General features: G+C 33.0%; 3 protein-coding genes across 4 annotated transcripts in view; 2 read left to right on the forward strand and 1 right to left on the reverse strand.

Moving 5' to 3' along the window:
* The first annotated feature begins 949 nt into the window (after window positions 1-949).
* LOC114324178 (28S ribosomal protein S18b, mitochondrial) lies at window positions 950-1,826 on the forward strand. The gene has a single exon (XM_028271931.2). The coding sequence runs from the start codon at window positions 1,011-1,013 to the stop codon at window positions 1,560-1,562; it is 552 nt and encodes a 183-aa protein (XP_028127732.1). The 5' UTR covers window positions 950-1,010; the 3' UTR covers window positions 1,563-1,826.
* LOC114324177 (pyridine nucleotide-disulfide oxidoreductase domain-containing protein 1) lies at window positions 1,566-3,024 on the forward strand. Its single transcript, XM_028271929.2, has one exon. It carries the CDS (start codon window positions 1,566-1,568, stop codon window positions 2,955-2,957), a length of 1,392 nt encoding a protein of 463 aa, XP_028127730.1. The 3' UTR covers window positions 2,958-3,024.
* An 8,962-nt stretch (window positions 3,025-11,986) lies between these two features.
* LOC114324176 (putative defense protein 1) overlaps window positions 11,987-17,450 on the reverse strand; it is a 33,416-nt gene continuing 27,952 nt past the window's right edge. For both annotated transcript variants that reach the window (XM_028271927.1, XM_028271928.2), the window contains exons 3-4: window positions 14,666-14,754; window positions 11,987-12,118 (exon numbers count right to left, since the gene is read on the reverse strand). In XM_028271927.1, the coding sequence (XP_028127728.1) occupies window positions 12,049-12,118; window positions 14,666-14,754 (159 nt within the window). In that variant the 3' untranslated portion in view covers window positions 11,987-12,048. The remainder of the gene's footprint in view (window positions 12,119-14,665; window positions 14,755-17,450) is intronic.

Genomic DNA, 17,450 nt, shown 5'->3' on the forward strand with positions numbered 1-17,450 from the left:
CACCCTGAATTGATAAAGAACAAATCTAGTTGTTAAACATAAGCAAATTAATCAAAAAAACAGAATGTTAAGAAAACCGGAGTCTATAGTTGGGTTTAAATTTCAGTATGTTTTAAATGCCCGGTACACCATAAAAATTTAACTGTTTACCAACAATATTATTACAGCGGCATTGTTAAAGAATTAGGCTATAACATATTATAAAAATCACTTAAATCTGCCAACAGGTTTAGGAAATATGAGACATTAAAAATGACAAAATTTTTAAGTGGACGGATTTCTATATGCACGCAAGTTTATATAAAAATATATTATATTGAACTAAAATTATCTTAAAACATACCTTTTAATGTTCTTTATAATTTGGAGCACGAAATATTGTAAAATATTTCAGTTTCTCTGTAAATACAGTGAAAATTATTTAAAAACAAATGAGAACTGTCAGAATTAATCGGTCTACCAATAGATGTTGCCAAGTTTCAACTTCATGGCTTGTTAAGTAAAGGTGGCTATGGCTAAGCCCAAGATTATACCACATTATATCTCTAAAATAAATTTCATCTTTATTCTTATTTAAACAATTGACGATTTTAATTAAAATTAACTGGTGATATTAAATATTTAAAACAATTATTTTTCTCAAAGTATTTAGAAATCAGTCCTGGCATTATATTATGAACTATGGTAGTAATTTTCACAGTCAACATTGACGGAATAGTTTAATAGTTAAACCACCCCTATTTAAAATTTCAAAATAACACAAACACAACATACACAGATATTTTTTATAGGACAATAGGACCTCTTTCACTGTTGCTAAATTTCAATATTCCGATCTTGTAGAAATCGAAATATCTGAGTTTGGAATGCTTTTGTTCTGTGTCAACTGTCAGTTGAATCGAAAAGTAGATTTGTCATTAAAAGTCATTGTCAGAAAAGTCAGGTGATGTCATTGTCTAATGTCAAATTTCAATGGTGGAAGGAAGTGGAAAATAGGTTAGAGCTGGAAAATGTTTTCTATTCCCTTTTTGCGACAGAATTTAAGTTTAACGAAATCAAATTTACCTCGAAATTTATTTACATCAGTCGTTTATCAACAATCAAAGGAAGATCAACGAGTTATAGAGACCAGAGAAATCACTAAAGACCGTACCCAGCAAATTCCAGTAGAAACTAGCATCAGATATCTTAAAAGTGCGGCATACCAACAAACCTACGAAGGGCAACCAGTGTGGGTTTTATACAGAAGAAATCACAAAGGACTTTTCCCTCCTAGAAAGACAAGGAAAACGTGCGTAAGAGGTGGCCAAATTTCCACAGGTAACCCATGTCCAATCTGTAGAGATGAATATCTGATATTACATGAACAAAATGTGGACCTGTTAAAGCAGTTTGTTTCACCCCAGACAGGAAGTATTTTAAGTTATAGTAAAACTGGATTGTGTCAGAAGAAACATCAACAGTTAATAGTTGCTATTACAAGAGCGTATGACAGAGGTCTCCTTACATTTGATGTGCCTTTCAGAAAATACGATTACTCAGAGTATTATTCAGAAAAGTAAATAATGGAGGCCACATTTGTTATTGTAGGAGGAGGGATAGCTGGTGTTAGTTGCGCAGAGACTTTAGCTTTCTTCGAACCAGAAAAATCTATTGTACTTCTTAGTGAATCATCCTTAATTAAGACAGTGATTAATCTTCATGCTATTACAAGAACATTAACTGAGTTTAATATTCAAGAGATGGCGTCTTCTGAATTTTCGTCAAAGCATCCAAATATTAAAGTTATTCATGATACTCTTGCTGAAATCCATGACAGTGAGAAATACATCATAACTACAGAAAATAAAATGATTAAGTATCAATATTTATGTTTGTGTACTGGAGCTAAGCCCAAGCTTATACCACAAGCTCAACAGTTTGAAGAAATCCTTGGTATAAGAGATACAGATTCCGTAGATACGTTTTTGAAAAAAATAAGTAAAGCCACTAATGTCATAGTTGTGGGTAATGGTGGTATTGCTTCTGAACTGGTTTACAAAATAAAAAACATGCAGGTGCATTGGGTAATTAAGGATCGTCACATTTCTGCTACTTTTGTTGAACCAGGTGCAGCCGAGTTTTTCCTTCCCTCTTTAAGTCAAGATGATGTTAAACAAGAACCTGTTAGTAAGAGAATGAGGTACCAAGAAGAAGATTTCCATAAATCTGGTGCTGCGTTAGGTCCTGATTGGTACAAAAATCTTATTATACAAGGGGCTGGGGGTTTAAGTATGCCATCTACTGTAAAAGTCCATTACGAAACTGAAATAACACTAGTTGAGAGATCGAAAGACGCTAAACATGCTTTGGAAGTAACTTTATCCAATGGTGAGAAACTTGATTGTGATTTAATTATTTCTGCCACTGGTGTAACTCCAAGAATGTCTTTTAAGTCACTTAATTCACTTGAATTATCAGAAAATGGTGAAATAAAAGTGAATCAATATATGCAAACCAATCTTCCAAATATATATGCAGCTGGTGATGTCTGTAGTGCCAATTGGGACCTAGCAAAACATTGGTTTCAAATGAAGCTGTGGACACAAGCAAGACAGATGGGGTCGTATGCAGCCAAATCCATTGTTGGACACTTAAACAAGGAAGAGGTCTTGCAAGATTTTTGTTTTGAAATGTTTGCTCATTCAACAAAACTATTTGGATATAAGGTTATTCTTCTTGGATTATTCAATGGACAAAAATTGGGAAGAAACTACGAAATCCTTATTAGAATGACAAAAGGTCATGAGTATATAAAATTCGTTTTGGAAGATAATAAATTACAAGGTGCTGTTCTAATTGGTGATACAGACTTGGAGGAAATGGCTGAAAATCTTATACTAAATCAAATAGATTTGTCACCTTATGGGGATGATATTTTAAATCCTGATATAGACATTGAAGATTATTTTGATTGAAAGGTACTGTTTTGCATTTTAATCTAATTTTGTACAGTAGCATTAATAAAATAAATAGGAATTCTTAGTTGTTTTTTTACTTTAACAATATCTTGTAGGTGAAATGTAAAGCTGGGCCCAAACGACTAGTGTATTTGTCGAATAATCGTTACTTGCGTTACTTACTGTGTCTTTTGGGAGGGTTACTAGTACAATTCTTTGTCAATTAATAGTAGTATTAACATTATTATTATTAGTGTTTGACAAATAGTACAATAATTGTACTAGTAACCCACTCACACAGCATTGACAGTATACACAAGTGACGATTATTCGCCAAGTACACGAGTCGTTTGAGAAAATTGTTTATTGTACAAAATAAAAATATTTTGTAGACATTAGTATACACTCCCACTATTTCTATTAATTCTTCTTTTTTTAATGAAAGATTAAGTTGATTTGAGCAGTTAATAGTGTGAGGTAGGAATTTTTGTGATGTATGTTTCCTATTCCGAATGTGTCAAAGTGAATCTCGGCAGAGCGAATTCCGTATCCCTAATTTATGGGATGGACTCACATACAAACAGATGATATTCCTTTTTCTTTGGCGTTTTTCCATTATGAAATCGCCGTTTTTGTCCTCTTCAGCACTTTTTTTTCTTTCAGTCACCTATTTTTGGCCAATTGTGCTCTAGCATTCTTTATACATGCTTTGCCACTGCATGGCTGTTTTCCAATCTCTTTGTTATTGAGCATTCTACTTAAATTCTGTTTCATATTCCCTCTGTTCTTATTTTGTCTGTCTTATGTTTCCTCTCTGTTCTTGAACAGCAAGAAAGTTCCACATGATAATATCATCAAATAAAACAAAAAGTATGATAATCTCTAAAGATCTAATAAGGTGCAAGCTGAAAATGGACAGCAAAATAATCCAGCAAGAAAGAAGTATCAGCTACCTGGAAGTACTAATGCACAGTTATGGACATACAGAAACGGAAGTTGCCCAACAAATAAACAAAGTGAACAGAATAGCAGGATGTCTTATAAACACACTATCTGGCGCAACACACATCTACGGACAGAAACAAAGGCCAAGATTTACAGACAGTAGTCAGGCCGATTATGACTTACACTGCGGAAACAAGACCTGACACTACAAGGACAAAAAGACTGACGGAAACGTGTGAAATGAAAATAGTCCGAGATATTACAGGGAAATTCTTATGGAACGGACAACGTAGCACAGACCCAGGCAAAGCTGAGAACATAAATGACGGCACTGAAAAGAAAAAAATGCTGGACGGAAGGGCCGCCCGAGAACTTTATCCTACCGATCTATTATCGTTATCGTACTAGATAACAAAGTTAAACATAAAGTTACTCGTTATTTTGATATTTTAGAGACACCTTGTATATTTGAAAATATTTTATGGTTGTACGCATCATTAATTCCTGCATTTGAGAAAATGTTCGATGCCATATTTCGGGGACATACTATAGATTATTGCATAAATCAATAGAATATTAGTCATACTTTCATTTCAAATTAGTTCATTTTTCAGAGAAATTAATAGTTTACAATATTTGCATTTTCATTCTATTTCTATTACGCCAGTCAATGCGCGAGAGTAAGAGCAAGATATTACCTCCGAATTCTATCCTACTGCATCGATTTTAATGAAATTTTGGGAGTAGCCCAATCTTCTAATTCAAAGTCTATCCTATATACTATGGCGCTTTTATCATGGGCTCGGTTCCCACCCCTTCTCGTGAGTGGAACATTTTTATTTTCGAATTACATGGAGAAAATGGATTTTTAAGAAAATTTAAAAATGCGCTCTATAATTTGATCTTATTTTTTTCAAAAACCCATTTTAAACCCGTCCAACTTTTTGAAAGTAGAAATAACACTATATTAAAAGGTATTACAGAAGAAAAACGATGCATTTAAATTCTGGTGGATGCGGGGTTAAATATATGTACTTATTATATATACGTCATAAATATATGTACTTATTATATATACCTCATACTAAAGTTGAACAAATTTTTGTACTAGTTAATATTGGAACAGAGAAAGTTATTTTTGGCTCTCTGTACATACCACCACGGTCTGATCATGAAATATACGAAGATCATTGTAATGTCCTTGATTTTATATTAATGAACAATAACTACTCTAAGGTTTTTATTTCTGGTGACTTTAATCTTCCGAATGTTACGTGGACAAACGATAATTTAGGAGTTAGTTTATTGAACTATCCACCAAATTCACCAGCTTTACATATGGTCAATTGCTATAGTTTTTACAACCTTTTTCAAAATAATTTTGTGTCCAATAGTAGAAATGTAATTTTAGACTTAATCTTTTCTAATTGTAACGAGTTGAGTGTTGTAAATGCTGCTGATTTAATTTTTCCTAACTCCCTTAACCACAATTGTGTAACATTTGATGTTAATATAATAAATAACAGTGATCCTTTAAAGTACGCAGAGTCATATTATGATTTTAAAAACGGTGATTATATTGGTATGAACTTTTTCTTGTCGGAAATAAATTAGGATTCACTAAAGGCTTTGAATATTGAAGACGCTGTGTCTAAATTTTACGATATTGTCAATCATGCAATAAATTCTTATGTTCCTAAAAAAGTATGTAAGACAAGTACATTTCCAATTTGGTTTAGCCCGGAGTTAAAACGACTAATAATAGAAAAGAAAAAATATCATAAAAAGTATAAGATGTTCAACAATTATGATGATTTTATTATTTTTCATAGCTTACGATCTGAATGTAGTAGGTACACTGAGTAAAGATTGTTATAATTTTATGTTAGAGATTCTGAATTTAGAATTAATAATGACCCAGGCACTTTTTGGAAATATATAAACAGTCACAAAAAAAATTATGATGTACCTTGCCATTTATATTTAGGAGATGATCAAAGTAGTTCTGGGGAGGAAGCTGTGAATTTATTTGCCAAATTTTTTTCTACAGTGTTCACTGACCATAATACTACCCCCCCCCCCCCCACAATATCAATTTGAAAATGCTGGTAACATGAGTTCATTCTCTTTTAACATAAATACTATTTTTGAGAGTATTCACAATTTGGCTCCTAAACTAAATTTTGGCCCTGATGGCATTCCTAACTATCTATTAAAACAACGTGTTTGTACTATATCTAAGCCATTGTGTATACTCTTTAATAAATCTTTGCAAGAAGGGGTTTTCCCTGATTGCTGGAAACGAAGTTACGTAAAACCTATATTTAAATCTGGTTCAAAGTCAAATGTGGAAAACTACAGAGCAGTTTGTACTATATCAGCAATTCCAAAATTATTAGATTATTTAGTTACTAAGCAGCTTACTTGTGAATTCAGCAGTATTCTGGTGAATGAACAACACGGTTTTGTACAGGGTAAATCTACAGTAACTAATTTACTTCTTTATCAGAATGACATTGTTATTGCTTTGGAGAACAAATTACAAGTAGATTCCATCTATACTTATTTTTCTAAAGCATTCGATAAGGTCAATCATAATATCTTACTTGCAAAACTTACAGCATACGGTGTTTCTGGAAGTCTCTTTGATTGGATGCAAAGTTACCTGACTAATCGAAGTTTAAGTGTAAAAATAGGATGTTTTCTTTCTAATGCTTTTACAGCTACATCTGGAGTACCGCAAGGTTCCCACTGTGGCCCCCTTCTATTTAATCTGTTCTTGAATGATGTTCACTCTATTTTTAAGGAAGTTAACTTTTTAATGTTTGCTGATGATGTTAAAATATATAAGACTGTCAATAATGAGGATAACATTTTTCAGCTTCAGTCACAAGTAAATGATTTTTATGAGTGGTGTGGTAGAAATGATATGGAACTTAATATTAATAAATGCTTTTTAATAACTTTTGCTAGATCCCATTCGCCTATTCACCATCAATATTTTATTAATAATACTCCTGTCACACGTGTGAACGAAATTCGGGATTTGGGTATAATATTTGATTGTAAATTAACATTTTACTCTCACATTGACCATACTGTTTCGAAAGCATTTAAGATGTTGGGTTTTGTATTGCGTTCATCAAAAGATTTGTCAATTCACACAATAAAAATCTTATATTGCAGTATCGTGAGATCAATTATTGAATATGGTTCTATTATCTGGTCACCTAGTTATGCATATCAAATCCTAAATATTGAAAAGGTTCAAAACAAATTTTTACATTTCGCAGCTTTTAAGATGGGTTTAACAGTTAGAAATTATACTTATGATAATATATTAAAGAGATTAAATTTACAAACTCTTGAACGCAGAAGAGTCATGTTGGATATTTGTTGTCTTCGCAAAATTATCTCTGGTGTTATTAACTCCGAAGAATTGATAAGTCTTGTATACTTTAATATACCTGCTAGATTGACACGAAATCCACAAATATTCAAGGAACAACGACATGCTACAAATTATGGTCAATATGCACCAATTAGTAGATTGGCCCTGTATGGAAACAAGTTTAGTCATGTAATAGATCTGTTTGGTTCTTCAGTTTCCTCTATTAAACAAGAACTCGGGCGTCTTGAATTTTGAATTTAAAAAATTAAATAGATTTAACTGTTATAGTTAATTCAGTTGTTTTCATCATTTACAAATAATTTATATTCTTTTTTATGTTTGTGTTTTATAATAGTTGTAGTTTTACATGTATCTAAATTTTATATTTTCATTATTATGACAAAAGCTCTGCTTTATTGTATTTTGTATGTATTGGGTTTATCCCGTTAATAAATAAATAAATAAATAAAAAAAATTATGTATGTACGTATTTTTCCTTAAAACACATTAGTCATATATTTTTTTTTTTGCACCATACCTCGCTTAGTTTGAATGTAACCGACATTTAACGGTGCTCGTTTTAAAGGCCTTTTCAAGCACTACAAAAGGCGTTGGTAGCATTATACACCTAAAACCTACCGTTTCTCTGTTATTTCAAGTTGAATAGACCAATTTGAGCATGCACCAAAAAACAAACTCTTTTCACCTACCATATCTCTTTTTGTATTATAAATAGCAGCAAAATCCCAAAAGACTGGCAAAGTAACCTTATAATAAATAGCAGCAAATCCAGTGGTGTCATGGTGCGGGAACGCCGTTCCCACACTGGTTAAGAAAAGAAAAAAAAAATAAATAGAGAATTTAGGTTTTGTAAACAAAAATTAGCAGTGCGTTCCGGCACTGCTAATTTTGCCATGACACCACTGAGCAAATCCCAAAAGACTGGCAAAGTAACCTTATAGTGCTAATATACAAAAAGGGAGAACACGTCAACTGCGAAAATTATAGAGCAATATGTTTGTCATCGGTATGTTTTAAAATAGGTATACACGAAAATAGTAGAGAAGAGGCTAAGACAAGAGGTAGAAAAAGAACTGGGAGAAGAACAATCAGCGTTTAGACCAGAAAGACAGACAAACGATAACATTTACATAATTAGAAATATAATAGAAAGAAGTATTGATTCGGGGGGAAAGCTCATTCTAGGTATTCATAGATCTAACGGCAGCATTCGACTCTATAGAAAGAAAAATTATATGGAAATGCTTGCAGAACATGAAAGTACCAATTACACTGATAAAAATAATTGAAAGTGTATACAGAATAGTAAAAGGACGTGTACCTACAGATAGCAGGAGAATGATCTGAAGAATTCAATTGGGAAAGAGGTATCAAACAAGAAGACAGTCTTAGTCCGCTACTATTCATAATAGTCATGGATGAATTGACTAGAAATACTGGAGAAAGAATGAACCAAATACAGACAACAATAGTATACCAAAGATTACAGCCAATAAAAATAGAAGCCTTATTGTATGCGGATGACATAGTCCTTATAGCAGATTCCGTGACAAACATGCAAAAACTTATGAACATATGGACAGAAGAAATAGAGAAATTAAAAATGGAAATAAACATCGAGAAAAGTAAAATAATGGTCATCGGCGAAAAGGAAGAAAATTAAGTAAATATAAAATGCAAAAATACTCAACTGGAAATAGTTACCGCATATGATTATCTTGGAAGTATAATTACCAATGATGGGAAAATAGACCTCGGAATAACAAACAGAACTAAAAAATCAAACAAACTGTACTACGCACTAGCGCCAGTTCTGAGGAAAAAAGAATTGTCCCGCGAAACAAAAATTAAAATATATAATACGATTGTGATACCGACGATACTGTATACGAGCGAAAATTGGACTTTACAGAAAAAGCATAATAGTAGGATAAATGCAATTGAGATGAGACATCTACGAGCTATAGCCGGAAAGACCAAATGGGATATAGAATAAGAAATGAGGTAATAAGAGGGATAACTATAAACAGGAACCAATAATGAATAAAATAATAAAGAGACAATTAAACTGGTATGGACATCTGATGAGAATGAAACCTAGTAGACTAACAAGGAAAATTCACGAAACAAGGAATATTACAAAAATGAAAAAAGGCAGACCGAAGAAAAAATTGGATACAGCAAATAGTAGAAGCGGGAAAAATTAAACAGAAAACGCTGAAAGAAAAGAAACTAATAGCACAAGACAGAAAAGAATGGAAGAGATGGGTCAATATTTAGCTAAACTAAACCCAAATCCGACACCTGAAAGGGTATAAGGAAGAGGAGAAAGAAAGAAAGTATTATAATACGTCTGGATCCCGCGTATGAAAAAAAAGTTGATTAATAGCAAGCTGAAAATTTGTTATTAGCTTAAGGGTGTCTAGTCGGACAAACATTAATATATGGGAACACTGGAACAGGGGAAGTTTTAACTGTGGAACAGGTTAAAAATTTGGAACGGTCAGACCACGAAAACGGCACATGTATTTTGTCCGACAGAACAGACTTAAACTCTCCGAACAGAGATTAAACTCTCATGCAAAAATCAGACTGCTATTTATCACCAAATTGGCGTTTTAATGAGTGGAACATGTAGAATATGTCAAATGACAGGAATTATGACAGGTGATAAATAGCAGTCTGATTTTTGCATGAGAGTTTAATCTCTGTTCGGAGAGTTTATGTCTGTTCTGTCGGACAAAATAAATGTGCCATTTTCGTGTTCTGGCCGTTCCAAATTTTTAACCTGTTCCACAGTTAAAACTTCCCCTGTTCCAGTGTTCCCATATATTAATGTTTGTCCGACTAGACACCCTTAAGCTAATAACAAATTTTCAGCTTGCTATTAATCAACTTTTTTTTCATACGCGGGATCCAGACCTATAAATAGAAGATTTACGAAGGAACGAATCTCTTTGTTATTTATAATCTAAAAAATGTTTGATATAGTGTTTTTCGTTCGATGCATAGTTTTTAAGGTATTCACAAAAAACCGTCCGAAAAGGTGTCATTTTTCAATGAAAATGGCCAGTTTTCAACTACGCATAACTCAAAATGTATTGAGTTCTCAAAAAATAAGTATAGACTAGTTTTTGCTTAGAAATAGGTTCTCTAACCACTTCCGTGGTTATTTTGACCAACAAATTTTCCACCCCCTTGAAGAGGTGGAAACCGCCCCAAGATAAAAGCGCCATAGTATATAGGGTAGATTTTGTTTCTTGAGCTATTCCCTACTTACTGTGAAAATATCAAGTACATCGATGTAGTAGGATGGAATTCGGAGCCAAATACCCTCATTGACTGCCTCATAATGATGCTCTGCTATGATCGCGTGAGAGAGGACACACACAAGATTATAGCAAAATTTGTATTTACTGTAACTTTTCGAGTTTTTGAGCTACAGCAACGAGTTTTATGCCATTGGAAAGGTAGTTTTGCATTATTTCAAAATATGTAAAAATATATAGGACGGATCTAAAAGATTAAGATTTTTTTTTTTCATTTCCGGTTCAACCGGAAGCCATATTTTGGCTAAAATTTATTGTGATAATAGATAATAAAGTACCATATAAGTCTGCCAAATTTCAAATTTCAGTTTCTATTACAGAGGAAGTTACGGGCACTCGAATATGTTTTTATAAAAAATTCAACACCCCTCCTATGGGAAGTTAAAAAATCTGACTAATGTCATTCAATTTACCGATAGGATATCAAAAATATATCAAAAAATTAACAAATTCCTTGGAGCCATTTTTGAGAAAATCTAGTTCAAAGTTATGTCAAATTGTGACCCCTTAAATATAGGCAACCCATAACTTTTTCTGAAAAACGATAATATTCTTCTTATAGCCCCATCTTTAGGCTATATAACAACTTTTTCAAATTAAACTTATCTTAAACAAGTTTTTAGATAGGTAAGGAAATGTATCGGGTGGGCGGTCGGCCATGTTGGCCGCCATTTTGAATTTGGAAATGTCAAATTCCGTATTTCTATTTACCTATCTATGAGCTAACTTTGCATTTATTTTCATTCGTTTCGGTCAAAATTTGCAAAAATGGGCCCCAAATAACCCCCCTATTTCGGCCCCCTTTGAGAAGTTTTTTTTAAGCTTAGTTTCTCGACAAAATTCTCTTAAACTTACTCATACCGAATTTCATCGAAATCGGTCCAGTAGTTTTTGCTGGGCGGTGGCGACATACGTACGTACATATTTCCGATATGTTTTTTTTATTTGCTTTTTAGACTCAGGGGGACTCAAAACGTCGAAAAAAAGTGAAATCTGAAAAAATTTTTTGCACGATCCTATAACTTTATCTATTATACTACGTATGTACTACGATAAAGTAAAAAGAATGGTATAGCCATATAAGCAGAATGGGAGAAGACTGGTAAAGATATTACGAGACAGATCACCAAACGGCTGAAGGAGTATAGGAAGGCCAAGGAAGAGATGGATTGACATCATGGATATCTAATGAGGAGGCATCTGAAGATGGAACAGGCGCAAGCCTATTAAGGAAGCAGGAAGAAAAATAAGAAGGTCTTCCACATACCGCCTTTCTTAACTATATCTTCTTTTCAATACGGTAAATCGTGATTGACAATATCAAATATCTCTAAGGAGGGGTTTTAATAAAATACACAGTATTAAAGTATATCACATCTGAATAGTTTTTAATAAAAATTAAATATTTTTAACACAATTTTGTTTAGAAAACATTAATGACTTCGGTAGGTTTTCGTGCCCAGAATCTTTCTCCAGTTTCTGCAACGGTGGCACTAAAAAAGATAAGATAAGTAAATATAAGATTTAAGTGCAGTTAGGTACAACAAAATTAACAGCTTAATATTTAAACCTCTCCTCCTTCTCATTCCTTGAGCCCTTGTCAAAGTGTGGCGACATTCTAAATATTGTTCGCTTGCTGTCTCCATTGCCAAAGTGGATGGCAGTTTCAAAGATTAATATAGATCAAGGTCTGCTTTCTCAATGGAGAACAGATACTATGTACAGATATAATAATTACACCATTTTAGATACCTTGGCAGCTGGTTAAAAATGTTAATTGTCACTCTGATGAAGAGATAAAATCCAGGATCGAAATACGTAATATTTTTATGACGCGGAAACCTTTTTTATGTAGGTAACAGAAATCTGTCGATGCCTATACGTAAGTAAGTCCAGCAATGTTATGTGTTATTTATTCTATTATATAATTGTGAGACATGGACATTAAAAAATACAATGCTAAATAAATTAGAAGCATTTGAATGGTGGTGCCATCAAAGGAACCTAAAAATATCGTAGGATTCGCATACTTTCACTGATGAGTGAAGACGTTCTTAAAATGTTAAATTCAGGGGGTCTGCTCATAAACATCGTAAAGAAGAGAAAAACACAATATTTCGACGATATAATTAAAAGGTCTAAAAACCATCTACTGCGCCTTTTAATACAAGAAAAAGGGGAGGGAAAGAGATGGATTGGCCGAAAGAAATTTTCATCTTGGCACTCCTCTATCTATGGAGACTGCCTCTGTCAATTGGTCATCCACTTTAATATTGGCAGTTTGGTTGTAATACAAGTTATATATGATTCTCAAGTCTCTATCATCTACTCCCGCCTCTTTTAAGATGTTTATGAGTTTATCATGTTTTACTCTATCAAACGCCTTTTTTTAGTAGATAAAACAAATATACACGTCACAGTTAACATCCCTGCATCTTTGCATAAGCACTTGGACAGCGAATAGAGCCTCTCGGGTGCCTAAGGCATCGCGGAATCCAAACTGCGTCCATGATACCTGTTCTTCGCATTTTTTATATATTCTGCCGTGTATCACTTTCAGAAACGTTTTGAGTAAGTGGCTCATTAGGCTAATTGTTCTGTAGTCTTCACATGTTTTGGCATTTACTTTTTTGGGTAAAGTTACGAAGGTCGACTTTAACCAGCTTTGGGGTATTTTTCCAGTTACGTATTTTTTGTTGAATACAGTTGTTATCCATTTTATTCCTTGTTCTTTATCTGTTGTATCTTTAGTTGTTTTAATGGCTGACGTGACTTCTTCAATGGTAATCGGGGATCCTGTTTGGCATTCAGTGTCTTCAATGGTATTCTGCCTTTCATCTGCAAAAGTTACTTCCACATATTTCTTCCACGTGTCTAGTTTTTCTTCCACACTTAACAGTGGTTTGCTTTGGTTATCTGCCAAACATATCTGAAATTTTCATGGCTGCGTAATATTATGCAATAGTGTGATTCGATAGACAATGGTTTCAAAAAATTGTAAACATGATGAGGGTCAAAGTATGAATACGGACATGGCACCTTATGAAGGGGATGTGGTGAAAGGAAGCGAGTAGTGTGTTGTGTGGCAGAAGGTTTCCAATGAAACTGAAGGGAAGATTCTATAAAACTGCCATAATACCAGCTATAATGTACGGAGCTGAATGTTGAGCAGTTACCTAAGAGGAGAAAGAGAAAAAACGAACGCGTGTGGCGGAAATAGATAATGCTTAGATGGATGAGTGCGGAGTGAAAAAATAGGGTAAAATTAAGAATGAGTATTTTAGGGAGTATTTTAGGGAAGTCTAGAGTTGAGCGAGATATTTCGGGCATGTTCAACGTCGAAAAGTTAATCACCCAATATATATGAGGAAAGCCAGAGAAGTCCTCGGAGAAGTCGCTTAGAGGGGACGTGTCAGTAAAGGGGATTGATATTGGTATAAGCCAAGATCTAAACTTATGGAGAAATGTAATTAGGAAAGCCGACCCCGCATATACGCAAAGAGAATAATAATGAAGGTAATAAATGTAGCAAGCAGGGACTCATTTACCCTAAATAATTCCGTAAAACCGTAAGAAGAAGAATTTGTCTACTGCTATTCTAATCTTGGCTATTGTTGGTGCACTCTTTTTTTTTTGTTGTTGTCTGCTTGGTCCTTGGTCTAATGGTATATCAGAGTTCGCCTCTCTTCTATCTCCCTCAAGCTTTGTTTTAAAATGTTCTGTCCATTTTCTTAGCATTTTTTGTTGTTCTATCAATAGAATATATTATCACCCTCCTTATCTCTGCACATCATTCTTCTCGGTTTGAATTATTTTCTGCTTTTGTTCAGTTTATTAAAACTGTCTTGTCTCTGTTGTCATATTTGTTTAAAAAAAGAGTTATGTAAGCCTTCAAATATGTTAAAGTAGGTATATTTTTCCATTTGTCAAATAATACGTCTTCCAGCTGTTGAGAGTTTATGGTTTCTGTGTGATCCACAAAGTATAAAATTTTAAAATCTGAATATTGTATATTTAAAATGAACAATAAAAATACTTACTATAAAACATATTTTCCTACTTTGCTGGGTGCTTTCCATACTAACTTAACATTAGACTTGTCACTAGCATTTTTGTGGGTAATAGCGCTCTGAAAATAAAAATCCATAATTAGTATAAACCTTGATACCACTATTTAAATTCAAATAAATGAATATTAAAAACTAATCGACCTAAATATTAAAGAACTGAAATAACTGCAATTTTTTTGTTTCCTCATTGATCTCTTCGATCAATTAAAAAAGAAAAGAATACAAAACATAATTGAAAGAACATAATAATCATAATACACAGGTTTCTATCGATTCGTAAAATGGCATAAGCGAGAAAATCGTTGCAGCATATAATGCTATTTTCTTCAAAAAAGAAAATTAAATTTTTTGCACAGATTTTCCTGGGAAACCCCATAGTTTTCACATATTTTATGCTGCTTGATTTCATCTTTTAGACAATAGATTTGCCGGGTCTGAATCCTCCTTGTGGGATGAATTGCTTGTCGGCATTTATTTCTATTTTGGCCAGGATGTCCCTCGTATAGTTTGAAAAAGTGACTCAACAAGGAAATAGACCTATAGCTACTGGTACTATCTGACTCTTTTTCTGGGTTTAATAAGGCTATTACTTATGATATGGAAATTCTTCATCTCATTTATAAACATGTTAAATTATGTAAATACAAGTTGTAAATGTAATATATACCTACTAACTAGGCATAATTTGTTAATGTGGTTTTAAAAAAATAAAAAAAAAAGAAAAAAAAAATATATAAAAAACACATAGTAAAATAATAATAACAAAAAAATAAAAAAAATGAAACAAAAATAAAAAAGAAAAGAAAAATAAAAAAAAGAAAGTAAAAAAAAGTGTTAAGCAAAAATTAAAATATATCTATATTAAAAAACACAGTAAAATAATTAAAAAAAAAAACAAAATAAAAAAAGCAACACAATGTACCTATGTATCTAAAAATAATATTGTAGTATGTACTTATGTTATGAAATAAGAAATTTATGACTATGAATCTGCAATCAATCACAAACAAGTCTGGCTAATTGGCTCTGCCAAAGCCATTTTTCAAAAAAAAGGCTATTACTTTAGATTTTTGCGATGATTTTGGATTTGGAATTTCGTAGGCTTTACATCACGTGTTATAGGGTTGCAAGATCCATTTTTAGGATTTTTACACCTTGGCATATATTTATAATATACCTTATTTGTTCACTGCATATATCATCCACACCTGCAGTTTTCCTATTTTTTAACCTGTTCATACCGTTTTTAGTGTAAAAGAAGTTCCTAGGTGGTTTGTTTCCTGATTCAGTCTTCTTTTAGTGTTTGGGTCTTTATATCGGTTCTTGGTTTGCTGCAACCTTGCAAGGTGGTTTATGTTCTTTATGAAAAGTTCCATGTTATTTTGCTACTATGTGTCATGCCCATTTTTTCGAGGGTTTCGATCAACTTTTCCTTTCTGGCTTGACTCAGCTGTTGGAGTAGGGCTGCTCCACAGTCAACCGTTTCTTGAATAAAAGGGTCAGATACGTAGAGGGTCTCTCGTTAGTTCCCGTATGTTCTCATTCGTTATAGCGACTCCCTGAATATCTCGGGAACATATTGTTGTCTATATCCTATGAGGATAACTACTGTCCTAACTAGACTCATTTTTTATTAGCTCTACAAATTTGATAGAGGAAGAATAAGATAAGAAGAAGAGGATAAACATAATGGATGAAAATTGACTATTGCCTAAACTAATGCTGAATTCCCGAAGGAACGCCCGTGAAAAGATTCAGCAAATTTTGTTCAACCAAGACAACCATTACCTAATTCCTGAGGCAGTGTCGTTTTATCCATTGGGCGCTTGGGGCGGGCGCCCAGGGGCCCGTAGGGACCCTTCCTTTTATTAATAACAAATTAAAGTCCGCTAAATAATCGAGGACCATATTTTTTTAAATAGAGAAAAAGATTACGAAATACGTGCGATTTCGATATGGTCTGATTTTAAGGCTGATAAATAAGAACTGTGACAACTTTTAAACCAAAGAGCGATTTCTTAGAAAATTGTAAAAAAATGTATGAAGCTGGAAACGAAGCTTATTATAGAAAATTAAATGAAAGCAACTCTTATAGAGTAAAACCCAATGGAGGCAAAGAGAAGTGTTAAAGCTGTTTATTGTTACCCGTGCAAATTATTTTCCTATACCTAGACGCATTATCACTATCTTATTATAAAAAATGAAGAAGTGAAGCAACTGAATTTTGATAGTATGTACTTATTATGAATAAGGTAGTTTGCTAATGCTAGCCAAGAAAAAAAGTGACCTAATTTTTGTGTTATATATTTTTTAGAATATGTTTTATTGTTTGTCGTGGGTTGTTCTGTAGAACTTTCTGTTTTTGAAGTTATACTTCTTTAGGCGCGATTGAGATTGAGGGTGAATTTATATTGATCTGCGCGCATGCGCACACCGACAGTATGGTATTAGTCGTTATACAGGCTCTGATTGGGTGTTGAAATGATCTGTCAATAATAAATAATTGTTCAATACGAAGGTAAACAAATGTATAATATATTAGTTTTATTGTTGTGAGGACAAAAACAAAAAAGTTTATAATTGTAGTGACATTTAAATAGTTTTTAAAAGCAACAGGTACGTAATAATTGTAATTGTATCATAGGTACCTACCTATTTGAACCTACCAAAATACATAGTATGTAATACTTTTATTTACATAATTTGATTACCATCAAAATTTCTATCAATGTTCACCTAATACATTGTTTTCTTA

The sequence above is a fragment of the Diabrotica virgifera genome, chromosome 1, assembly GCF_917563875.1.
Source record: "Diabrotica virgifera virgifera chromosome 1, PGI_DIABVI_V3a".
Lineage (NCBI taxonomy): Eukaryota > Metazoa > Arthropoda > Insecta > Coleoptera > Chrysomelidae > Diabrotica > Diabrotica virgifera.

Coding starts and splice junctions, on each gene's coding strand:
- LOC114324178 (XM_028271931.2), top strand. CDS start 1,011: ATGTTTTCTATTCCCTTTTTGCGACAGAATTTAAGTTTAACGAAATCA.
- LOC114324177 (XM_028271929.2), top strand. CDS start 1,566: ATGGAGGCCACATTTGTTATTGTAGGAGGAGGGATAGCTGGTGTTAGT.